At 47.5% G+C, this 24258-nt stretch overlaps 11 protein-coding genes across 11 annotated transcripts; 5 read left to right on the forward strand and 6 right to left on the reverse strand.

The window, feature by feature from the left end:
- Positions 1-7: 7 nt before the first annotated feature.
- Positions 8-403, reverse strand: B0J16DRAFT_256178 (uncharacterized protein; the record flags this gene model as incomplete). The annotated part of the gene is made up of 1 exon (XM_046123125.1): positions 8-403. A coding segment is annotated over one exon (396 nt), but the record flags the coding sequence as incomplete, so codon positions are not given.
- Positions 404-427: 24 nt separating this feature from the next.
- On the reverse strand, positions 428-1195 carry B0J16DRAFT_277055 (uncharacterized protein; the record flags this gene model as incomplete). The annotated part of the gene is made up of 1 exon (XM_046123787.1): positions 428-1195. A coding segment is annotated over one exon (768 nt), but the record flags the coding sequence as incomplete, so codon positions are not given.
- A 101-nt stretch (positions 1196-1296) lies between these two features.
- Positions 1297-3993, reverse strand: B0J16DRAFT_312595 (uncharacterized protein; the record flags this gene model as incomplete). Its single annotated transcript, XM_046125058.1, has 2 exons — positions 1297-2675; positions 2727-3993. 2 exons carry the CDS (start codon positions 3991-3993, stop codon positions 1297-1299), a joined length of 2646 nt encoding a protein of 881 aa, XP_045977268.1.
- Positions 3994-4660: 667 nt separating this feature from the next.
- B0J16DRAFT_393414 (mitochondrial carrier domain-containing protein) lies at positions 4661-5963 on the reverse strand (the record flags this gene model as incomplete). The annotated part of the gene is made up of 4 exons (XM_046132057.1): positions 4661-5164; positions 5268-5303; positions 5334-5505; positions 5608-5963. 4 exons carry the CDS (start codon positions 5961-5963, stop codon positions 4661-4663), a joined length of 1068 nt encoding a protein of 355 aa, XP_045977269.1.
- Positions 5964-6515: 552 nt separating this feature from the next.
- Positions 6516-7711, forward strand: B0J16DRAFT_365655 (uncharacterized protein; the record flags this gene model as incomplete). The annotated part of the gene is made up of 2 exons (XM_046130037.1): positions 6516-7372; positions 7442-7711. The coding sequence occupies exons 1-2, from the start codon at positions 6713-6715 to the stop codon at positions 7709-7711; spliced, it is 930 nt and encodes a 309-aa protein (XP_045977270.1). The 5' UTR covers positions 6516-6712.
- A 3518-nt stretch (positions 7712-11229) lies between these two features.
- Positions 11230-12408, forward strand: B0J16DRAFT_48977 (uncharacterized protein). The gene is made up of 2 exons (XM_046133933.1): positions 11230-11830; positions 11911-12408. Exons 1-2 carry the CDS (start codon positions 11282-11284, stop codon positions 12343-12345), a joined length of 984 nt encoding a protein of 327 aa, XP_045977271.1. The 5' UTR covers positions 11230-11281; the 3' UTR covers positions 12346-12408.
- On the reverse strand, positions 12319-14949 carry B0J16DRAFT_419407 (ABC-2 type transporter-domain-containing protein; the record flags this gene model as incomplete). The annotated part of the gene is made up of 4 exons (XM_046133827.1): positions 12319-13758; positions 13813-13886; positions 13948-14343; positions 14397-14949. 4 exons carry the CDS (start codon positions 14947-14949, stop codon positions 12472-12474), a joined length of 2310 nt encoding a protein of 769 aa, XP_045977272.1. The 3' UTR covers positions 12319-12471.
- Positions 14950-17014: 2065 nt separating this feature from the next.
- Positions 17015-17170, forward strand: B0J16DRAFT_251585 (uncharacterized protein; the record flags this gene model as incomplete). The annotated part of the gene is made up of 1 exon (XM_046123102.1): positions 17015-17170. A coding segment is annotated over one exon (156 nt), but the record flags the coding sequence as incomplete, so codon positions are not given.
- Positions 17171-19790: 2620 nt separating this feature from the next.
- On the reverse strand, positions 19791-20496 carry B0J16DRAFT_359180 (uncharacterized protein; the record flags this gene model as incomplete). The annotated part of the gene is made up of 4 exons (XM_046129635.1): positions 19791-19849; positions 19907-20059; positions 20125-20313; positions 20493-20496. The coding sequence occupies 4 exons, from the start codon at positions 20494-20496 to the stop codon at positions 19791-19793; spliced, it is 405 nt and encodes a 134-aa protein (XP_045977274.1).
- Positions 20497-20623: 127 nt separating this feature from the next.
- On the forward strand, positions 20624-20800 carry B0J16DRAFT_254633 (uncharacterized protein; the record flags this gene model as incomplete). Its single annotated transcript, XM_046123114.1, has 1 exon — positions 20624-20800. A coding segment is annotated over one exon (177 nt), but the record flags the coding sequence as incomplete, so codon positions are not given.
- A 1128-nt stretch (positions 20801-21928) lies between these two features.
- On the forward strand, positions 21929-23691 carry B0J16DRAFT_393424 (uncharacterized protein; the record flags this gene model as incomplete). The annotated part of the gene is made up of 4 exons (XM_046132058.1): positions 21929-22230; positions 22284-22580; positions 22615-23620; positions 23662-23691. The coding sequence occupies 4 exons, from the start codon at positions 21929-21931 to the stop codon at positions 23689-23691; spliced, it is 1635 nt and encodes a 544-aa protein (XP_045977276.1).
- Between the last annotated feature and the right edge of the window lie 567 nt (positions 23692-24258).

Raw genomic sequence — 24258 nt, forward strand, 5'->3', positions numbered from 1 at the left:
CAAGGTACGCAAGATCCGCTTCATCCTCAACTTCTTCAGATGCCGCAATCTCACCCATGTCGAAATTAGCCTGCTCCCTGGCGCTGAACTTCTCCTTTGTAATAGAAGCAGCAACTTGGCGCCACCATGCCACCTGGAACTGGGGCACCTCTGCCCGCATACATGCCCTCCGGAGGCAGGATGAGACCATACCGTCCCTCCAGACCTCGCCACCAAGCTTTGACCATAGGTATGGCGAAAGTAGAGCCCCCGGCTTGCTCTGACGCAGAAAGGCCTGACGCAAGGGCAGCACGAACGCGAGATATGTCAATAGAAGGTTTCCAACGGCCGGGGGTAGGAACCTGATGTTATCCTTCTCCTCCCCGGTCTGTTCCTGGCTTTTACTGTATCGCACATATATCATGACCATCTTCTCCCACAGAAATACCGATCGGCGGCGGGCACCCGTGTTGATGTACGTGATGGAGAGTAGTTCTGGGGAGCGTAATGGAGGGCCCGAAGGAACCGATATGAGTGCCAGCATCCTCTTGAGGAACTCCTGAACATGCGCCTCATAGATAGCTATCGCCTTGGGGCAGAGGCGAACCCCACCGTTTGGACCCAGCCGCACGAATACCTGCCGTAGATCCGCCCTCTCTTCGATCTGTCGGAGCAGGGCGTCATGCGTCCCCGCCAGTATCTCGCGATTCCTCTCGTCTGTCAACCACGAAGCGCCGTAGTCGTCTACATCTAGATCGTCGTGCAGCCTCCACGCCTCAATCGGAGCAACATCTCTCATTCCAAACAAGAGCTCATCATACAGAAGCGAGTGCGCCTGGCGGAACTCAGACTCGACCAGCTGTGTCACTTGTTCCATGTGTAGTTTCGTCCCCATATAGTCGACCGTTTCCCCATTAAGGGACCAGCGGGCTTGGTGCTTGGTAAGACTGGTGCGGGAGGCCGCAAAGAGATATAGCCTCCATTGCAGTACATGTCCGAAAGGTGCCTCCGCCATCTGCTGAAAGTACTTCTTGCACATTTGATCCAGCAGATCGGGGATTCCGTCTTCGTCATCCTGCTTCTGGAAGCACACGAAGTCGAACAGGATGAGCTGGGCAGTCCAGGTGAGCGCCGATAGATTGCTGTTGAAGTTCCCTGGTTCGCGCCATGTGCACCGCTTTACTACCTTGTCAGCCCCTTTACTACAGGCCAGCATATAGTCAAAATTACAATCTCCATTCTAACTACTGAATTATTCTTCATAGGAATAAGTACTTGTATAAATAGAAATAATATAGGCCTATCTAATTTTGAGTATTAGATGGGGTCAATCTCGAAATATCTAATTCTTCCTTTGGCGGAGCAGAAGGTCTGCATATAACAGGACTCGAATTTCCGCAACTCTTCCGCTCGCATTGGCGTCATTCCTATCTTATGGCTTGATATATGATCCCTAATCTTGTCCGAAGATGTTGTGAATCGTGAAGGTCCTGCCGTATAAGGACAAATATTACACCGAAACCCTTTATATACTGGTAAACCTTGAATCTGGGCAACCTTTTGGTTCGGTATGCACAATTGAGAAAAGCGACAAAGCTCATACTGGCTGAACCTTTCTATCAATGTCTTGCAGGCTGCACCTGTCATCTGGTGGATAGTGTTCAAGTGGCTGTATAACGACCTGGTCCCTGGCTGAACCATCGAACCGCATGTGATGCATATTAGAATCTGGTACTGGCAGTTGTAGAGAAACCCATCGGAGAGATCGTTTGTATTTTCACCACCCAAAGCTGTCTTGACTCTCCTAGGAGCTCTTTCAGGCCTCTCAGGGCTTGAGGCTCTCTTCCACGTATGCAGTGTGACATTGAGAGACTTGCAGGGTTCCTTATCCTGAGCTTGGCAATTATCACGGTAATATTGGACATTCCAGTCCTGCCACATTGCGGAAAGCCGATAGTACATTTCGAGAAGCTCCGGTTGCAGCCGAGATGGTAGAGCCTTATCGATAGCATAAGCTGTTAACAGCATTCGAGGGTGATGGCCAGCTCCTGCCGCGAACATCCGTATCGGATCGTCCGCGCTGGTTGGGTAGTAATAGTTTCTTTTTTCCACGAGCTTGCTGATATACCGCTTCGAAATTGCCAGGGATGCTTGCCTATATAAGAAGAGGGTCCATGGTGTGACGAGATCTCGAGTCAAGTATTTGAGAATGCCCGAAGCCTGAGCCGAGCTCAAGTGCTTTTGCCTCCCGGAGGGATCTTGAAAGAGAAACTCATTACATTTGTAATGAGGCATCGTCAAGGCCGTTGACAAGAAATCAATCGTGGGCCGGATCATAGCGAGATACTTCAATAAGCTTAGACTGAGATTTGCCGGAAGATATCGAACAATGTAAAAAGAATAGTTGTTCGATGCTCTTGCCTTGTTGTAACTTATCACGATTATCATCCTTCCCCCGTAGAAAAAAACATTGCGCATAGTAAGCTCGGTATTGACGCAACGAATGCTAGTTACTTCACTGCCACGGCCTGGCAGCCCGCCTGATATCTGTAACGCAGCGAAAGCCGATTTGTTGAGATCGAGGCCAAGATTCAAGTATGCTAGACATGTGTCAGGACACCAATGAGATGCAGTTGCAAAGGGTTTGCCACGGAACTGAGACGTGCGAAGCTTGTTTATCAGCATCTCCCGTGCATCTGATAGCTTGTTCTCAGGCTTTTGTAAGAAAGACCAGCCGGCCTTTCGACAATTCAGATCATCCCTGACGACATCAACATTGAAATTCGGCTCTAAGCCCAGCATCATTTCTTCGACCTGCTCCTCGACCAGTGCTATGGCCTTATGGTAAGTTTTGCAGAAGTCGGAGAGTTTTACTTCTTTGTCATTGCCCACCACAAATGACCGGCCGTCAGGAGCCCAGGAGAGGTTACCGGGCATGCCCTCCTGCCTCACAATAGACTTGGCAAACGCCTTCAGTTCAATGAGTTCTCCGAAAGGTGTGTAGCAGCCTCGTACAAGATATCTTTGACGGATTGCTTCGAGCCGCTCTGGTTGGGAGTGGTATTGATCTCGGGATGGCCAGTGGTACGCAAGGGTAGTGTAGCTATATAGAGGAAGAGCATACTCCAAAAAGAGTGCACGTCCAACCCACATAAGTGCCGCTAGCCCGCCTGTAGAGTTGTGAGCTGGGTAATAAGACATGGACCGTCTTTGAATCCCCATAACAGCAGTATAATATATAATAACAGAAGACGACATGTCTCCAGCGGGGTCCTGATGTGTCCAGAACATCATTGAGAGCTGGAACAAAGCTTCTGATAACTCCAGCCAAGGCCTGGATGGTAAGAGGAATTCGGACTGATACTGTGAGCTATCATCTATTCCAATGCTCGCGTCTTCTTCAAAATCTGTCTCCCCATCGCTCTCATCACTGCTTGCATGACTTAATTCATCGTCCTCAACAGGTTGCCTGCGGGAGTGGCCTTGCTCACGACTCGGAAGTTGACTCGCAAGAAATAAGATGTAATGCATCATCTTTTCTTCTTTCAGTCCCAGTTTGAAATTGTAGAGCTGTTGACGCTGTCGTTCCTTGAATCCCAAAACCCGAAAGACGAAGCATATTAATCGCTTCCAGACGGAAATATATCTTTTTAAGCACAACACAGCTCGGAATGGATGTGGCCAAAAGTCATTTCTCGAATACGTATTGAGCCAGCAGCGAGATGTGTATGACGTGCGGGCCATTGTAGCCATCACACGATTGAACATGATATCAACACCCTGTAGTAAGATGCGTAGCTGAGCTTCGGCCTCAGCAGAGCTTTCGACCGAACTTTCCTTCCATTTGCCAAGCAGATAATCTTGGCCTTGGACGAAGTCGGGCTGTTGTGCTGTTGTGCTGATAACTTCGAGTGACCGATTACGGAATAGGTCAGGCCAGCGAGTATGTCGGAGCCATGGTGTCGTCTCGTTGGGGTTGATAACTCCGGCACGGCTATGGGGACTGCTCCCCATGTGTAATTCTGGCGTTTCCATCCCGTCTCGCAACTCAAGACTTAGTCTTCATTCACTGCAAGTTGCCTTTGAAGAACATTGAGGGCTATTCTCTCTATAAAGTTTGGACCTGTCCTAAAGCGCGCGTCAAAGACGCGCTGTTCGCGTGGAATTCCGTAATCAAACTTTAATTATATTACATATATTACATACGTTGCGAAGCTTTGAGCTACCACCTCAAACTCTATAAGAACCGTCCAGGGTTAGGACCAGAGCACCAATGAGATGATAAAGCGCCCCTGCCATCGCTGAAAGTGGAGTCGCGGCAGTCTCGCCAAGTAGCCCCTTTCAAGTGAAAGAGGAAAACAGGGATAACGGCCCAATCAAGACGCGTCAAAGTCCTTTTTCACTTGAATTTGGAGCTGGAATAATGATGTAGGGTTAGGTTAAAGGAGCCATGGTAAGTTGAGTAGTCGCAATAGAAGTGAGCGACCCAGGCCATTGTGTTGAAAATAAAGGCCTTGTTGTTCGAGAGAGTGCGTGTTGATGAGGTTCCAATGGAATCCAGGGACATAAGCACCGTTCTCGAGTTGAATTAGACCTGAGCCTGTTGGAAGTGTTGACATGGACCGTGACATTTCCTATGCTTGTGATGTGCGTGCCTGAGTTGCCAAACTCTATGATTTCATCATCGAGTGGTGTGTACCGGTATATCCTGCATTTCGAGCTTTCTTTTGCCCTGTGTCCTTGACTTCTTAATCTGCCACACCACTGCCTCATACACCAGCATTGTCATTGCAGAGGCTGGTATAGCCCCGATTAAGCTAGTGCCCATGCCAGAGTATAAGGCACGCCAGCCCTCTTCCCGCGAGATCATTTCAAGCGTGCTCATAACACCCCAATTTAGTCGGGGAAATCTCTCCCATATTTTCCCTGCATTGCACACCTTTTCGCTTTGTGAGCTACTCCCACGCATCAATAGGCCTCCGCCATCCCTTGCTCTTGCGTGTTCAATTGGTGATGAAAGGTATACTTTCTGCTGCGTTTGTAATCTTGTTCGAACAACTTCGTGTGGATATGTGGCTATAGTTGCACACGCTTTGCTCGCCACGCTAGCTGTGAGTACCCCTAGGATCTGGAGCCATTCCTGGCCTTCATGCCAATTCCCAAGCCCTGATCCAGTCAAGTATATCTTAAACTGCTCATATAATGGAAACTGTACAGCTAAGTGTGTCACCCCGAGCAGAGCTGGAGTTAGTCCTGAATAGAATGAAGCGGCGCCTTCTCGGAAATACATCTTCTGAGCTACGTCTATGGCAGACTTGTATTCTCTCGGAGTATTCTTCGTAGATTTACTTGACTGAGATATGAGTCTGGTTTTGATAACCAATAATGGATTCGTGAATAATATAGAAAAAGTACCTCCAGTAACTGCAGATATGCTTGAGCATACCCACGTCTATTGTTGGCCGTTTGGCAGAGGTTAGTACTACCCGCCATATTTTTGATAGAATGGATAATAAAGGTGACTTACTGAATACTTTCTTAAGCGAATCATTAATCTTATGATATACTGTGAAGTATATGGCCCCCCTAGGAATATTTGCTAGCATGGTCGGTCCGAGTCCTTGGTACATGCCAATGAATCCGCCTTCATGCCATATTGCTCGGCCAGTGCCTATGAGACCTCTCTCTTGGAATGAACGTCGTTTTCTGACAGAGTCAAGCGTCCACAGTTGGAGTCCACCTCTTCCTTGTAGTTTGATTTTCATAACGTCCAGAGGACTTGTTACAATGCTAGAGGCTATCGCACTGGTGGCTCCGGCAAGACTTCGAATCGAGTTATCGGAGACACGGACTGTCAGGTGTTCCAGGTGGGAAAGACGGGGAGCTGGTTCATGTGGACGTTTATCGTGCTCATGAATACCGGTACGTCCCTTTTCGGCGCCCTGCGAACTGCCAGAGGATGGCTCGTGGCGCTTGGAAGGCATTATGGCTTGTGAGAGTGAACACAATGTGAAGTCGTGGTGCAGATGGTCATTTAGTTCGCATCATATCATTTCCAAAGCAACAAAATATGTAACTATACCTATCCCTTACGGAGGCAAGGACTTCCAACTGTGTAGTGCCGGTTTGTAGCCTATTCACTATTGTGAAGTGATTTCTCCTTGGTTTCGATTATGAGCGGAACAGCTGATAAAACCCATGTCCTGCCATTAATCAGTTCAATATGAAGTGGAGACGTATCTATCGTACGTTATTAACTAAGCGTCACAAAGTACATGGCTTATGATAATTTTCGCTCGGCCGGTGCGTACTAAAGAACCAGGTTCCAGGTGATGCTGACCTCGTATGTTGCCACCAGTGACGTAGTTTTGCAATTGAGGAGGAGCGGGATGCAACCCTCTGAAGTCAGGTTGCAATCGATCGCTCCAGACCATAAGAATATGCACTACTATCCTTCCATGCTTACTCTCCCTGACATATTTATTATGTAAGTCTCCACGCTACCCTCTGGGACAACTATGGCGACACCCCCCCTTTCCTTTGAGATGTCAGGCGATAAGACTTTTCTTCCGCTAGCGTTAGTGCTGGCTTGCCACAAAATACAGGGTCCTCGAGATATTCGCTTCTAAAGCCAAGCGTGCATCTCCTCTGCTATTCCACTTTTAACTTCTAATTATCACCAACTTCGATCTACCGCTGCTATAACCAATCTAAAAGGGGTCATATCGATAAAATGGACGACCCGTTATGGACATGGCCAGCCTGGAAATTCGACATGAAACAAGAGGATTTGTTCACCAAGCTGCACGACCAGTACAATACTTACACGATCCCCATCCAAGATGCTGAAGCTTTTTATTGTGACATAGCCGAAATATCCTACGAAGCGCAGTCGACAGCCGAATTTCACCATTTAGCCAACCATCGCAGACAACGACGTCTCTCCGAATTAAATAAATCTCTTGAATCCGCAAGTCTTGAAATCATTGGAAACCCAAAGCTCATCAAAATGCCTCGGTGGGAACATGCAGTCCAGCTCTTCCAAACAAACTCTTTGGACTCCCTCGTCCGATACTTCGCTTCTTACCTCCCCACCGACCACATTTGGCATCCGTCATGCCAAGATTCAGCCCTTGCCGCCACTCACGCTTTTTCCACTTCTCCTTTACTGAAAAGACGGTGCAAGCGCAGCAAAACGAATGAGGCGGTCGGCTCGGGGAAACAGACCGTGTTGTCGTCGTCGATGGAGCTTGGCCGCCTTCCAGCGAAAGACCAACTTCTGGCGCCCGACAAAGCCTTGGAATCTACTTGCCCTGCTGCATTTTCCTCATTTTCAGAAAGGGCCATTAAGCATACTCGACCCCATGAACACAGCTCCTACATCAGCCATGGGGTAGCCGTGTTGACTTCTGGTGATGGCATGTTGGCTATGTCAGACTTCGATACATTTACAAGAGCTTAGTGCAGGATTAAAAATACACTCAACGAGACAGTGCGACTTAACAAGACATTATCTACCAAAATATCTCTCAAGCAGGCTGACCTTGCAAGCAAGCATTCGGGAGGTCAGAGAATGCGTTGTGTTGATTCACAAGTGAGCGCATTCCCTGAGACATTGACATCTTCACCCCCAGATTTATCACTTCTAGTGTCTTTACAGATTCCGGTCGCATCACATGGCATTAGTCAAGTTTCCGCTGGCGTTACCGTGGGATTGAAGCGGAAACGTTAAGCGACAAAAGTCTCAAGGGAGCATTTTAGTCTTCGTACAATCATATTATACCTTAAAGAATCACATAATCTCGTTAAATAACGTTTATTATTATTGGAAGATCTTGGAATCCCTCTTTCCTTTAGGATTCAGGCTATCAGTCTAAAAATCTTAGGTTCAAGAGTTTAAAGTCCAGGACGAACTCATCTATGGATATAAACTCAAGAACTCTCATCTAAGGAATTCATAAAAGCTAAATAGATATAACGTTCTCCACCCCCAAGTGCAACAAAAATCCCTCAAACTCTCAACTTGTCATCCAATTTACTATTTGTTAACTACCAACGATGCCACAATCTGGTAACGAGGCAAATATTCTGCTTGCTCTTTAAGCCCTTCAAGGTAACCCTAAATTAGGTCTCCGACGTGCCGCAAGTATCTACCAGGTCCGTTATTGGACCTTGTATCGCAGACAAAAGGGCATTCTTTCTCGGCGTGATACCATCCCTAATTCACGTAAACTATCTGAGCTAAAGGGACACATAATTGTTCAGTATATGCTCGACCTAGATTAGCGAGGGTTTCCTCCACGACTGTGTAGTGTGGAAGAAATGGCCAACCAGCTGCTTGCTGACCGTGACGCGCCACCGGTGGGAAGAAACTGGGCTTCCAAGTTTGTGAAGCGGCACACGGAGCTCAAGGCGCATCTTTGTCACGAGTACGACTATCGTAGAGCTTAATGCGAGGATCCGACCATTATTCGTAATTGGTTCAGGCTCGTGGAGAACACAATCGCCAAGTATGGTATCACCCTTGCTGATATCTACAACTTTAATGAGACTGGCTTCATGATGGAAATGATCGCAAGTGGAATGGTTGTGACAGGCGTAGACAAGCATGGAGGCCGAAATTAGTGCAGTCTGGAAGTCGAGAATGGGTAGCGGTTATTCAGGCGATCAATGCGGAAGGCCAAGAAATCCCGCCGTTCATCATAGGTGCGGGCCAGTATCACTTCGCCAACTGGTACCGAGAAAGCAACCTCCCGGGCAACTAAGCTATTGCGACGAGCGAAAATGGCTGGACAGATAATGAGACGGGCCTCGAGTGGCTAAAACACTTTAACCGGTGTACAACCAAGGGATAAAAAATCGCTATCGTCTTCTGCTCGACGGGCACGAGAATCACCACTCGGTCGACTTCGAGAGATATTGCAAGGCAAATAAAATCATCACGCTTTGTATGCCACCTCATTCGTCTCACCTGCTTCAGCCTCTTGACGTCGGGTGCTTTTCCGTGCTTAAGCAGGCGTATGGTCGAGAAATCGAGCCTCTGATCCGATGCTCTATAACCCACGTTTCCAAGACCAAGTTCTTTCCAGCCTTTTATGCCGCCTTTCAAGCAACTATGACAGAAAATAATATCAAGGAAGGCTTTAGAGGAGCCGGGATTGTTCCTCTTGACCCAGAATATGTAGTCTCAAAGCTTGACGTGTAGCTACGGACCCTAACGCCTGTAGAGGAGGGGGCTAACCACCCTACACCTGGGGTTTCAAAGACCCCAAAGACCGTGCTTGAGGCTCAACCCCAGTCAGAATACCTTGAAAGACGGATCAGAAGGCAAAAAGAACCTGACTACAGAAAGGAAGGGCAATGACAGTAAAGGAAGGAAAGCGAGCAATTGATCAGATAGATGGTGATACGCAGGTAGTGGCCGAATGGTCGGGAGGTGGTGGCCAGGAAGGGTCGGCACGAGCGAAGGAAAGGCGTTGCGGAACATGCGGCAAGACCGGTCATAATGCAAGAAGATGTCAGATAGTTGTTGCAGTGTCTGAAGGAGAACACAGCGATTAGTTTTAATTGATTCAGCGGTTTGCTGTGTTTTTATGGTGTTTTTGATTTTTAAAGGCTGTAATTTTTGTCACGCATGCTTGTTTGTCACGCAAGCTTATCATATACGTTACACCTCAACCTGTTCCCTTTTCCAATCACTCACTTACCCATAGTACCAAATTGTTATCATGGACCAACCAAAAACCCCCGAGCTCAATACAGAGAAGACCAAGCATCTTCTCAATCGATATGGAATAGTTCCTAGCAGAGGGAAGCTTCATCATCACCAGTTAGAAGTTAGTAGATATATTCTGTCTATAACCAGTAAGAATCAAGCTGACTCAATATTCAATGGAAGTGGATGAAGTATTTCGATTTGGGTGATTTTTCCTCTCATGCAAGCTCAGAGGTCTTCTGATATCGGGACTGTCGCAATTGGTAGCGAATACCCCATTCGACGGGATATATCTACCCCTACATGTTCAGTACCAGGCTCTAGCAAACTCGATGAAAGTACCGATCAGTATTTATTAGCTGAGGAGACGGCTGGCGAGCTGAAGCTTACTGCCCAAAGTCACCTTCAACAAAAGACGGAAGCCCAGCGAGAGAACAAGGGTCGTGAAACAAAGCAGGAGCATAACGTCTAGATGTGGGTCGTCAAGACTTAGATAGCCGACCCGTCTGGTTAGGAAATACTTGATAGCATCAGAGGATGCCCATCTGTTACCGGAGAGGGTTTAATATGCCGAGAACCCTAAGGCACTTTCATCGCTATAAGAAATTTACAACTTGCACATAGTCATGATGTTTACAAGCGACGTAGCTGCTATATGTTGCGAATATCCTAGCTTTGGCTTTGTTTCCAAGCTCCAGCTCAGTGACTCGTTCTTCCGAGAGATAATTATATTCATTACCGATTGAGGACTATCAAAGGGGCACTCAAATAGAATCACCGAGACAAGGTTGAGGGAGCTGTACTACCACTCGTACAATAGATGCTCGCATCTCCGGCGTAGAATCACTACTAGATTAAGTTCTGTTACGTTGTATTACCTAATGCCCTCTGTTTCACAACAATGGGAGCTATTTGTCGATGATTTATGTAGTTCTGCACGCACTGCGGCGCAGCTGCCCGAATGCATAACAGAGACATCTTGCCAATGGCGCCGGGTACTCGAATTAGAAATTTAAGAAATGCTTAAAGTTGAAATAAAACTTACACTGCTTCTTAGACACCTGGTCTAACACACGTCAGAACTTACTTGGGGTTTGAGATATGAACAGTGGCAAATAAATGGTCAAGCTCCTACCCGCTTCCAAGTATACCCCGAGAGATGGCTTAGCTTAAACCCCCAGATTGCTTTTCGTAATTTACGTATGCAATACGGATCTACTTGTATCGCAGCCTCGGATAATTCTTTATCGTGATGAGACGCCGTGGTCAGGATCAAGCCAGAATAGTTAGATAATGCTACTGCGTCCTCGGCAAACTCATCATTTCTTTCACATGCTAGGTTTAGCACGTGCCTAAACAAGGCATATGTAAGTGGGGTAACGTCAAGTGCAAGGCCCAACAAATCGTCTTGACTGAATTCAACAAAAAATGATGCTCTGACGCTAAAAGCTTATCAAGATACGGATGTTTTTTTTTATAGCATAAGTATCACCATTCTACACTCCATAGAAACAATTACTGCCTAAGCTCGAACACTAAAACATACATTTTCCCTGTGACACCGCCTAACGATATATCTCCGCTACTATGGCGGGAACATTGCTATGGGACTACGTCTTCATTCGCGCATCCATATTTCTCTTACACCTTATCGCACCACTCAGCGTTGCTTATTCATTAGTTAGCCTGCTAGCCCGCCTTCCATTTCAGCTCCCACAAGTACTACAGGCTTGGCTCACTCTAGAGGCTCTTTTCTATTTGGCTGTCTACCTACCGCTGAACAAATATCTCCAGGAGGCCGCAAAACACCCCGTCCCCCTCTGCCGCACCGATCGCCGGAAGTTGTTCCTAAAATGCCACAAGAATATTCCCGACCCGGCTCAGTACCTAAGAAAATGGTTCCGGAATGCGCCAGTTTCCGAGATTAAGCGCGATAACGTCAAGGACTTCTTCCGGTGGGCGTTCTTGAACACGGGAGACCATGACTTGGCCTATGACGAGGAATTAGAAGAGTATACCCAAGAGTTAGAGAAGCTGCTGGGCAAGAAGCTAGAGCCTGGCCGCGGAAATGCCAAATGCCTCCGGCTGACTCTCGACAAAGTAGAGATGTTGCATCGGAGCTTAACATGGTATATAGTAAGTTCCCCACAGGTCTACGCGCCTAAGTGCTGGCTCATGGGCACTAGGTTGCTAATTCTGTTCGTACTTCTTTCTAGTGCGTGTTTGTTGTCGACACCATAGCGTCTATCTCTTTACGATACCACTCGTTCAACTTTCATCGCACGTCGTTTCGGCAGTTTCTCGCCACCTTTCCCCTACGCCCTTTCACTCTGTTTGCAACCTGCACCTCTCTTGCGAACAGCCTTACTTACTGGCACCGTCCACATACGTCCAAGACAAGGCCGCCTATTTTATTCATTCACGGCATCGGCGTGGGGCTTTACCCATACATAAACTTCTTAGCCGACATCAATGCCTATGTTGCCGGAAATTCTTCAGATGGGCAGGTTGGCATCATCGCTATAGAAATCATGTCGGTAAGCTCTAGGATAACATACGAGGCAATGTTGAAAGACGAAATGTGCGATGAGATTCGGCGCATATTGACCGCACATGGGTGGGAAAAGTGTGTCTTGGTATCACATTCGTAAGTACCACTCCTGAAGTGACTCCATTCCCTTACCCATTGACATTGACGGTGGAAAGATACGGAAGCGTGGTTGCCGCGCAACTCCTTCGTAGCCCGGAGATCTCGCAGCATATTGGCCCCGCATTGTTTATTGACCCCGTGTCTTTTCTACTTCACCTACCTGACGTGGCCTATAATTTTGTATGCCAGCTCTGTCCCCAAATAGACTGATGACATCCGGGCCAGTGGAGGAATTCACATTAAGTTCCGATGCCAGCAGATACGTGAACAGGAAGAAGAACAAGAATCCGAGAATGATGCCAAGGTTGCGCCATAAGTGGGAGTAGCTATAGTCGTAGCTCGTCTCGAACCAGGCGTCCCCATTCACAAAAGTCTCCCCGGCCACAGACCCAGGGACCGGGCAAATGAACGTGTCGCCTGTCAGGTTCGGGTAAGGAGGCACCAAATTAGAACAAGGATAGTTAGACCCATGTGCTTGGTTAACGAGCAATGCCTCGAAGGCATAAGATAGTGGGTTGATATACGAGATCCATTTGAACCAGGGATGCATATATGGGCCAGGGAGGACAAAGCCGGTGTATGTGACCAGTGCAAGAACTAGGAAGCCAGAAATTGCCATGGCCTGGGGGAGGGTCCCAGTTGCTGCGGCGATGGTGCGGAACACCATAGACATTGCCAGAGTCGCCACAAAGACGAAAAGGAAGAAAATAAAGAACTTAGAAGCCGTCGTCGCGAGACCAGATAGGAAGTACAGGATGATGTTGAAACATGTCCCAACCACGAGTTTGACAGGAATGTCAACGAGAACGCTCGCAAGCGCCTCTGCCGACGGGCGGTAGAAGCCATACAACGCTTGCTTGCGGACAACTGAACGTCCCTTGTATAGGTTGTAAGTGTCTGTTATGGACATCAGGACATTAAGAAGTACTGAGAAGAAGAGAACAGATCCGTAGGAAAAGAAGGCGTCAGAAGTTTCTGGAGTGCCGTAGAAGACTGATCCCACCACAAGTGCAATAACGATTTCTCCAATCAGCGTCGTAAGGGTCGAGGCTTTGTCATTCCAAAGCTGCTGGGTCGCTCTTCTAGCGCAAAGCGCGGTCTGCATTAGAAACGACACTGTCTGTGTAGCTCTGCGCAACATCCCCTTCGCCTTGATCTTATGGCGGGTCGACTCGAATTCTCTCTGGGTCGCCTCCCATTTTAAGCAGAAATCCTTTTGATATTGCTCAATCTCTTCCAGAATAGAAGCATACTCTGGCGATCCACGCCAATATCCTTCGAATTCTTCAGGCGTTCTTGGCACAAGATTTTCGTGCCCTTCCTTCGCTATTCTCTGCGCTGGGTTGGTGATTGCAGTCAGGAAATCTCCTGATGTTTGCCTTGCATGACGTTGCCAGCCCATCCGTTCAAAGTACTGTGAGGCTGATGCAGCATGGCCGAAGAAGATTCACCGCCCTTCGTACAGTACTAAGATCTTGTCAAAGAGATCTACTATGGCTTGGGAAGATTGGTATATCGCGGCCGCGTTTGCAGATTGGGTTACTTTGTGGGCGTTAGTATTTTAGTTTTCCTTCTGACTATGTGAAGGGGCAATAGGTCTCACAGTCGGAAAGCGTGCGTAGCCGACAAACAAAATGTAGGGCGGACTCAGCATTAAGGCCGCGGGTAGAATTATCCCATGCGGATATAGCAGCTTCAGCGAGAGCAGTCTCAGCAATCGAGACCCTCTTCCATTCACCACCTGAGACGCCTCGTACATAATCGTTTCCTACAATTGTGTTGCGAGTGTGCGACAGGCCAAATACTGATAGCATGACTTCCACCACATGCTTCATCCGATCTTTTCGGGTTATATGTGGAAGACGAGCCCGTGGCGTGCGCATGGCTGTGGCGAACTCTAGCGTCTGTCCAACTGTCAGGTACGGGAGGTGTTCGTCTACTTCCTGATTGTAGATGAGTTCGCCTTTAAAGTGTCGAGCCATGATTCTGTGAGGGATGCCTAGGTTTCTCTGGTTAGTGCTCCTGCGCCCCTGGTTTTTGTCTTTGACGCACCTGTATAATGTAGAACTGATGCTGAGTCAAGCTCCAAGCTACGCATTTCACCTGTGATGGTTTTCAGGAAGGTTGTGCAGCCGCTTCCAGGGCGCCCTAGCACAAGAAGGAGCTCTCCCTTTTGCACGACCCCATCAAGATCCTGTAGAATAGTTTTGCTGTGTTTTGGTCGAAACCAGGCCCTGGAATTAATTAGCGAGGTTAGCAGCGTCCAGACAGTGTCTTGCTGCTCGACGGCCGGGCCGCTACCGTGGACGGTCAACTTCCTGAAGGCAAAGCCGGAACGTGGTGGCGTTGGAAGACCTAGTTGGTTCCTCAAGTTGACAAGTATGTGGGACCATCTCTCGAAATCGAAAGATGGACTAGATGGATCTACGGTTTGGTCGAAGATGCCCAGTTTCAACAAGACGGCGTCCTGGGGTCTCCCGACGCCCTGAATTGGCTGTGTTTCGGAAATTGCATCAACAGTGTCGATAACTCTAGGACGAAGACTCTTTGCAGGATCTCGGAAAGTCGATGTACAATGGGAGCCCGCCTGACCAAGCTCACTCATGTTCTCATCCTCGCAATGTTTTACGGCAGAGGACGAAGGGTTTCGAGACTGGTCCATGTTGGCTTAGGTTTTTCACTGTACCACTATGAGTGGGTGAATATCGTCAGTGTAGTTGTGTGAGAGACGCTTGAGCACCCTGAAAAAAACCTGCGCAGAATTTCCGGTAATCTTTTGGTTCAGGGACAGGAGGTGAATCAATTGGAATCATTGGCGTGTCAAGAACTGGCTGGGGGGAATCTACTGCAAGTAGTGAGAATTTCATGCCTTTAATGTATTAAGTATTTGGCAATACTCCAACTAAGCATACATATCTTCAACACACCTTGAGACTGGGGGTTGGGGTAGCTCCCACCCCCCTCCCCCCGAAAGGAAGGCCATTTTTCCTTCACTAGGACACATGGAGAGCTGTCAGTCTAAGGTGCAGCTTTCGCTCGACGATAACCCCAAGCAGGCCACAGGAAGGAAGCAACACTATTGTTTGCCAGCTTTAGTAACAACATGGCTTGGTATATTCCTGACGACCGTGACTCATGATGATGATGTGTTCCTTCATCGCGGTCAGCCCAAACAGGGCTCCATGAAGCGTGCGTAAAAGCTAGCGATATTAAAGTAAGATCCAATTCAATGTATACTGACCATTTCCGCAGTCTAGACTCCCTAGTGCCGTCGGGTTCACTGAAGCTGCTGTACCCAGCCACCTCACTGTGATACGTGCCCAGCCCCATCCCCGTCGGTCCCCTAAGTAGTCTCATTTAGAATGAGTTGCGCGTTTTATCCCGGTATCCTAACACAGGTCACTCGAAATATCAGAATGGATAAGGCCATATCTGTTGTCATCCCTCAGTGTCGCCATTATTTGCCGGTCAGGAGGGCTCGACAGACTGCTACGCACATGCAAATCGGCAAGCTGATACGACAACCTCGCCATCTATTTAAAGTTATTTACAGATTGTGGATGTGAGCGCTGCTTGAGCGTTCTGAGGACACCCCCGTTACGGTGCACGGCCTCCATATCAACGCCTCTTTCCAAGCAACTTTCATCGCCGATACGCGTAGCGCGAACCTTGTAGCAGCCACATCGTAAGTATGGTGCATTATCCGTGTAGCCCGGCAGCCCTACAAGAAACATTGTTAGCGTGAGCCTCAATGCTGCACGCTACACACTACTTGGTGGTGCCGTCCGCTCGCGCTAGGTACGATTTCCAGACTCAGCTGTCCACTTTCTCAAACTACAAAGTCTAATTTCAGACCGCGATCTGACTCCGCATCTGACTCAGGTTGAAGATAAGTTTTTTTAAGGGTTTTTTTTTTTTTTCTCTGGGAGGAGGGGTAATTTTTTTTAAACCAAGAAAATTCACAACTCTTAATCGCACTCCCCCGCTTGTCGAAACCCATGGTTCCGTAGTATGAAACTCTCCTCGCCTTCTTCATTATCCTCGTCAAAAAAAAGTATGCTCAATCAACCCAGCATTTAGTGAAACACTGTGATAAGTTGAGTTGTCGTTATAAAGCCCATATTTACATTGTAATTTGCGGGGGGAAAACCTGACACTCTGACTAACTATCATTTTGCAACGGATCAATCATTCTCCACTTTAATTGCTGGGATTATTCGCATACCCGAGGCTTTGCATACGCCATGGACGGAACCTACGCAAATTCAACGAAGGCAAACGGGTCCGATTCCGGGCTATCGATTTCGTCCATGCTGGGCGTGATTGCTGCGGTCGTACTGGCCGTGGTGGCCCTAATGGCCCTTGGCCCGTCAGTGTTTTCTCGCCCCTAGCTGCCTGTGCCTCTACACTGACGATCAAGATGCATATTAAATCGGAGAAGACAACACCCAGCAGCACAGGTGGATATTGAGAGTCGGGAAGACGCCCCAAACGGTACAATTGGTCTCCAAACTCTCGACTCCACAAGTCCAACCCAAAACTACAAATTTCCCCAGGCGTCCAAATCGCGGTCATCCTTGGCTTCGCACACATCCAATTCGTTAGAACTCTGGTACGTTCTTGATTTTTTCTTTTTTACTTTTAACTGCCAACTACTTAAATTATTTAGTGCGATATGTCTCGAAATCTTTGAGGGTTTGGATACCGTTCGACGATTGAAATGCGAACATGTCTATCACAGACAATGCATTGACACTTGGTTTCAACGGCAGCATTTCAATTGTCCATTGTGTAAGTCAGTATATGTGACACGACCGGAACGGAGCCTGGAAGTTCAACGAGCTGGAGTTAACGGGAGGCGTGACTCTGAGGTTGCGGGTCCCCAGCTCCAACATGCTGAGAGGCTATTCAGGCCAGTTCATGTACTGGTGCCAGTTTGAATTTGGACCTATCCTATATACGATACAGCCGTATGGCATTTTGTATGACCTTCTGGGCCTTACCGCGTGAAATATATCACTTATGGCTGATATTGGTATTTGGTCGTAGAAAAAGTGGCAAATATCCATGCATAACGTGCATGATAAGCGAATGTCACACCTTAAACCGCGATTTTCGAAAAATTCATAACGTACTTTACAAGCCAACGGATCAAAAATCTCTCAATTTCCCTCTTCACTTGATCATCTATTATTCAACCATAAAACGGGCTGCAATCAAATGAAGAGGCAAATATCATTATTGCTCTTCGTGCCTTTCTAAACAACCGATATTAAGCCTGGGGCGTGCAGTGAAGATCTACAAAGTCCCATGGTACATTCTGGCGCCAATATAATATTGGAAAATCCGAGGACCTCCCTTCCCTTCAGGATTTAGACTGAAAGTCTAAAAGTCCTAGATTTACAGTTAAAAGTCCTAGACGAAACCATCTAGAGATATAAACCCGAGAAGGACTCCCATCTAAATAATCAACAATAAAGTTTAATAAATACATATGTTTTACTCAGCACTGCTGCGCAATATAAACAACACATAACGGTATTGCTTTCTAGCGTGATGCTATACCTAAACAACGCAGGCTATCTGATCTAGAAGAATAGACTCTTATTGAGTATGTCCCTAACCTACATTCGCGAGGATTTCCCCCGCGACTTAGCTATGTAGAAGAAATGGCTAACCCACTGCTCGCCGACTGCGACACGTCACGCGTCGGCAAGCGCTGGGCTTCTAACTTTGTCAAGCGCGTTATTTTCGCAGACACGACTACAAAAGAGCCAAATGCGAAAATTGAGAGGTCGTTTGGGGCTGGTTTGCGCTCGTAAAGAATAAAATTACCAAATACGACATTTATTATGGGTATTGTTTCAACAGGCATAGTCGTTACAAGCCCAGAAAGGGGCTCCAGCGACAAATTGGCTAGCCTGGAAACTAAGAATGGGTTACGGTGATCCAAGGCGTCAATTCTAGGGTTATTGCCTGCCGTCGTTTATCGTTGTCCTGGGCAAAAGTCATTTCTCGACTTGGTAGTTATCAAGATAGCCCGCTTCCGCAAGACTGGGTCATTGCTACGACCGATAACGGCTGGACGACAAACGAAATTAGCCTAGAATGATAAAACATTTAGACAAGCACTTCAAATCGCGAACTAGGGGCGATTACCACCACCTGTCCTAGATAGTCAGAAAGGTCACCACTGGGCTGAGTTCAAGGTGACTGCAAGGAGAACAAGATCGTTGATTAGATAGTCTACCATAAGTTTTTTATATAAGTTGGTTTATTTTAGGACTTATATATAAGCTATTAAAATCCTAGCCATTTTAAGCTTAATTTCGATTTTTAAGAATTATTTAAAAAATAGCTTTTAAGGTGAAAAGTGATTTAATCCACTCGCTTGTCTGATCCACTTGCTTATCGTGTATGTTATCGAAGATATACCAATCCTATCAGCAGGGATTTACCTTTGCTTGTTTGTATATAAGTTGACGCCTGTATTCATCCCATCCATCGTGCCATGATCGTTGATTTAACGTCTTTCTCAACCCATCCCACCTAGAACTTCTTCTTGGAAGCATTTCCTCAATAGCCATACCCCGGTGGCTTGACATGGAAGTGGGTTGCTCCAAGAACTTCCAGCTCTGCTCGCCGGAGAGGTGGCGAGACAACGTGTTTCGTCACTGCTGTTGGTGTGATTTGGGATTTTGAGTTATATAATCATCTCACTATATGGGATGTAAATCGTATGGTTGTGATGCAAATGTTTGATTGCATTGACCTGGGAAGATGCGGGTGCTCCCATAAAAACCGTCGGATTCGGCGACGTGAAGGCGATCGAGTCAGCTAACTGTACTTTAACCTTCAATATTTCACGCCTCAGTCCGATAATAAAGATAAAAGTGGGTTGATCTTGCTTATTCGGTGCTTGTAGTATATTAATATTCTCGGCAGTAGCCATTTCACCCATTTGTCGAGTGGGTGGTGACCCTCGCACCAAACTAAGAGGATCAGCGTGACTTAGCTACATGTCGGAGCTGCACTGGAAACTTTCGATGGGAAACGAGCACCTTGCCAAGGCTTGACATATTCGTGCAGGGTGCTGAAGATTTGGCATCTGATAACGATGCCTTTACTGTTTCAACGGGGACGGGTAGGACCCCGCGCCAGGTAATTAGGTTTTACACTTATTAGTGCCATCCCTCATAGTACGCTTTGAAGTTTGATGTTGCATGAAGTAACGTAGATGGCTTCGCCCAGCACCTCACTCCGAGGTTTCTTACCTACCGTCGGGTGAAATAAACTCAAGCCAAGATGTGGCTGGCTAGCGGCTAGCGGCCAGTGGCTGAACATCATAATAATGGTTCTTTCAAAAGGTTGATAATCTAGGACTAGTCTAGACCTGTATTGTGAGAACCAAGGGCCTACTGAAGCCTCAGCACGCTCCAGGGGATACTAGGTCATTGCTGTGAAAACACCATCAACCAATCTTGGATCTGCCCTCAGAGCTAGTTCTATTTAGGTTGTCAGTCTTTCAGATAGAGGGCTATTGCCATTAGTGGTCGACTTACCAAATACAAAGACGACAACAGCTTGATTTCCTCGCCCACCCAAGACTTTGACGGTAAAAGCGTCTATCGCACAAGAGCGGTTGAATTTGTTTGGTCCGACATAGGATACGTTCCACAGAAACGTCACCCTGTTGTTCACCTCAAATCCAACAACTTGGTATGTAATAGAGTCCTGAACCTCCCCCGACCTATGTGGCTCGACTTGCAGCGCAACATACCATTCTCCCCTGCCAATATCATCTGCGGCGGCCGTGAATTAGGTGTGTACATCCAATGGCCATGGTCGAGACTCGGGGATTGGGGTTCGAGGTTGAGTTCCTCATTAGTATGATTCAGAATTATGACCACCAGGGAGCTGTTGGTCATATTGCTGTTAATTGGGAGCACAAACCGACTGGTGGTTAAGCCTGATGAGAGAACGGCATATGGTTAATAGTGAACAAAAGTGATGAAACTAAGTGTGTAAATGATTTAGTTCAGCGGATGTTCAAAAGCATTTTGGCCTAATATGGGTTCAGTGCTACGCTTGAGAATGTCTAGGTTGGCATTGGCAGCTTGCAACATAGATGTGGGTACTACGGCTTACCCATCTTTGATGCAGCGCTGCCCTCAAATCAAACAAATCAAATCCGTGGTCATATTTGATTTATTTGACACTTTTTGGAACTGGATTTGTTGTTTGAGATATTTGATCAAACATTTCAAATGTTCCAAATCTCAGCGCCGTGGTTCTCCAATGTTATTCCCGGCCTCCCAGTGGGGCTGTTTGTTGCGACCCTAGACCTTGAGCACGCGAACCTCATCTCTTCAGCCAATCGCTACTTGCCACCAAAGACCAAGCCAAACCCTACCAGCCGGAATACATCCAACCTTCACCAAAAGATCATCTCCTAGGCACCATGCATGATATCAAGTGCAGGCTGTGCTTATTAGCAATTTCATAGACCGCAACTGGAAAACGGTCAAAAAAGCCTCTTAACCATGATAGGTTTTCTGGTACATTTACTTGCCGGTCGGCAAACGCGGCACCACTACACCTTGCAATTCTGTCGACACAAATTCCCAGAATGGGCTACCCTAGTTTTTTAGACAATGATCGTTCTGGTTCTTCACCTCTCCTAATCGCGCTTGACGGCTAAGGGTGAGCAAAACCAGGCCGGTGGAGAAGGGATTAGTTGGCCGTCTGTCTCCATTGGATTAAGCATTATTGATTGAGGACGACTACGCGCTGTGACAAATAAACATCAACAATGATGCGATGCTTGGTGTTGTGGGGCTTACAGGGCGTTAGAGCACTGATATGTGAGCTTGTATGATGACTCTGATTGGCCTGGTCTAAGTACCAGATCCTTGGCACATTCTAAGTACCGGGTAGGTTGTGAAGAATGACGCCCATGAGCCTGGCCAACTATGTTCCCCGGCATCATATCCTATAACAAATATATCAAATGTTATTTCAAATCCAGGATTGGGATTTGTTTGTTTGAAATAAGATTTCGAGATATTTGATTGATTTGTTTGGCAATTTGATTGATTGCATTTGATTTGCGGGCAGCGCTGCTTTGATGACACCACTACATCTGAACAGATGTCAGTCTCCCGAAGAATCTTGCGCGTTTGACACCGAGCCATCAGCCAGGCCCATAAAGATGGTTTCATTCTTGCAAGATTTCTCGACTCTTACGATCTTACTTCTCCAAAGGTCTCCACCAAAACTATCATCATGGATTTCCTCCGTCATGGAAGTCGACACACCGAGACAGGGCGGCGATATCGCCACCCCTCCACCCCGATAATAGAGACAAGTCAGAGCATCATCATTCTCATGGCAAGCCACTATATGACCCCGTGAGGGGTAGGCACCAACCGCCAAGAGGGTGCCAACACATTAGTGGTTGCTTGAGTTCGGAGGGCTTAATTAGTTAGGCACATTTACAAACCATATCGTCTCACCATCAACGTCAGACGAGCTGCCATAAGGCTGTGCTGACTCTAAGGGCGCGCCGCAAGTGCGAACAGGCCATGGGAAAAGGTATCGGTACGGGAGCGGAAGTGGCATTTCGAACGATCATTGTTGCCAGTGCGGCGACAGCACCAGCAACCATCGGGTTTCTGCTGGGTGCTGATCCAAAGAAACACCCTCTGGCGCGGATTGCGGTTTCGATGATTGAAGGACTTGTTACCAATGGCATTACGAATGGCGAAAAAGGGTCAGGAATAGCACACCCACCGCAGCATTTTTATTATTCTTGTTTTTTTAATAACATTACCACTATCATTGCAATTGCAAGACCAGGGTTGAGAGGACGATGGTCCTGTTCTGGGTGTGTACAGTTCATAGGGGGAAGCTGTGAGACACTACTCGCTAACCGTGTAGCAATGGTGGCGCTCTTAGCGGCATCAGCCTTCTGTCATGGGCGCAGAAACAGGCTTTTCCTTTTTTTGTCTCGTCATTGAACCTCGCGACTCTTTATGGCGTACCTATCCGACTATACGGGCACCAATTAGGAAGCGAAAGGCTAAGAGACAGAGGGTCCAGAACAAACCTTACTAGATCCCTGTCTGAAGTGAATGCACCGTTTCCCGTAATAGGTTACGAATACGTGGTTGAGGGTCAAAGACCAGACTTGCTTCACAATCGGAAGATGCCGAATAGCGACGACAGAGGCAAAAAGTAGTCTGGCCGGAGAGAAGGTGATATTGCGCAGAGACAAAATCAAGCCAACTCTCTGCCACAACTGTCCGAGTCTCCATCCACCGGGCGGCGAGAGCGTACAATGTGCGAATCGTAATAGCATCATGCCCGTCCGATCCGCCAAGTTGACTGCCACCTCCCTCGCCCCCATGCCCGTAGCCTCTGGGAGCGGCGTCAACTGCTTCATCCTCCTCGCCGAACATGATGTTTTTCTATCAGGGTTTGACCACGATTGTGAAGGCCATCGCGAGGGCCAGAGTGGTACCGCATTGCTGCGAGGTATCCTCCAGTTGTCTGTCAGCAAGAACATCAAGATCAAGGCTGTGCAGCTTAAGTTGTTGGGTCGCGCCCGCACGGAATGGCTACAGAAAATGAACTCGGGTTATTACGAAGAGGAGATCCTACAAACACAGCTATTGACATTTTTTAATGCCATAAACAATGAGTGTAAGTACGATTATGGGAACCAGTGCAAATTCCGATTGAAGAGCACATCGCCCGACGACAATGATCTTATGGATGAACTAAACCGATCGAAGTCATTATCGCCGCACTACCACAACAACGATAGCACCAAAGAACTAAAGCGATTATCTCCTGAAAGTGCTCAAGTGCGAAGCCTCAACAAGGACCACCCGATTGCAACAGCAACGCAAGTAAAACGGTACAAGGTTTTCTATCCAGGCACATACGACTACTTTTTCGAGCTTCCGGTCGATCACCGCCAACTTGAGACCACAAAGGTACAATATGGCTTTGTGAAGTGGGAGCTGCATGCGGCTGTCGATCGTGCTGGCATATTCAACCCTAACCTGCACGGCGTGAAGGAGGTTTCGATTGTGCGAGTGCCCGACCCATTGTCTCTGGAGATGACGGAGTCTATGTTAATTAGCCGGCAATGGCAAGATCAGCTATATTACAATATAATCATCTCCGGGAAGGGCTTCCCCATCGGTAGCAAGATCCCAATCACCTTCCAGTTGACGCCTCTGGCCAAGGTCCATTTGCAAGGGCTCAAGGTATTCGTGATCGAGTCGATGGAATACTGGTCGAATGACAGGACGGCTGCCAGGAAGGCCTCAAGTCGTAAAATCCTACTTCTCAGCAAGTTAGCTGGGAGAGCATTGGCTCCGTCATGGGCGTCTTCAGACCTGAGGACTATCCGAGGTGGTGAACTCACTCCCGAACAGCGTCGCGAGGCCCGTGAAGTGGCCGCTAGACAACGAACTGCGGAGGCGTCGAGACAAAACATCGCGGTTCAGCCCTTACCAGAGCCGAGTGCTAACCTCTTGGGAGACTTGGACTTAGGATTAGAGAATTTTTGGGGCTCGACCGAGATTGAAGTCGACGTGCAGATCCCGACTTGCGGGATGATGGCTAGGAAGGAGAACTTCAAGCTCTATCCCGAGTGTACTTGGAAGAATGTCAATATCCGCCACTGGATTCGGGTGAGTTTATACCACGCTTCCAGTTAACCGCAGACTGATGTTGACGAAATACCATCCAGGACCACCTAATGCATAACCCCACCTAATGCATAACCAAAATTTCGCTCCTCCCATACAAAATCCAAATTTTCAATTGCATTGTACTCGGCCAGGCATGAAGATACTCGCGCACGAAGACCTGCACTATATTGCTTTTTTCATCAAATTTT

This window comes from Fusarium flagelliforme (genome assembly GCF_020744385.1).
Source record: "Fusarium flagelliforme strain FIESC 12 MPI-CAGE-AA-0113 chromosome Unknown B0J16scaffold_10, whole genome shotgun sequence".
NCBI lineage: Eukaryota > Fungi > Ascomycota > Sordariomycetes > Hypocreales > Nectriaceae > Fusarium > Fusarium flagelliforme.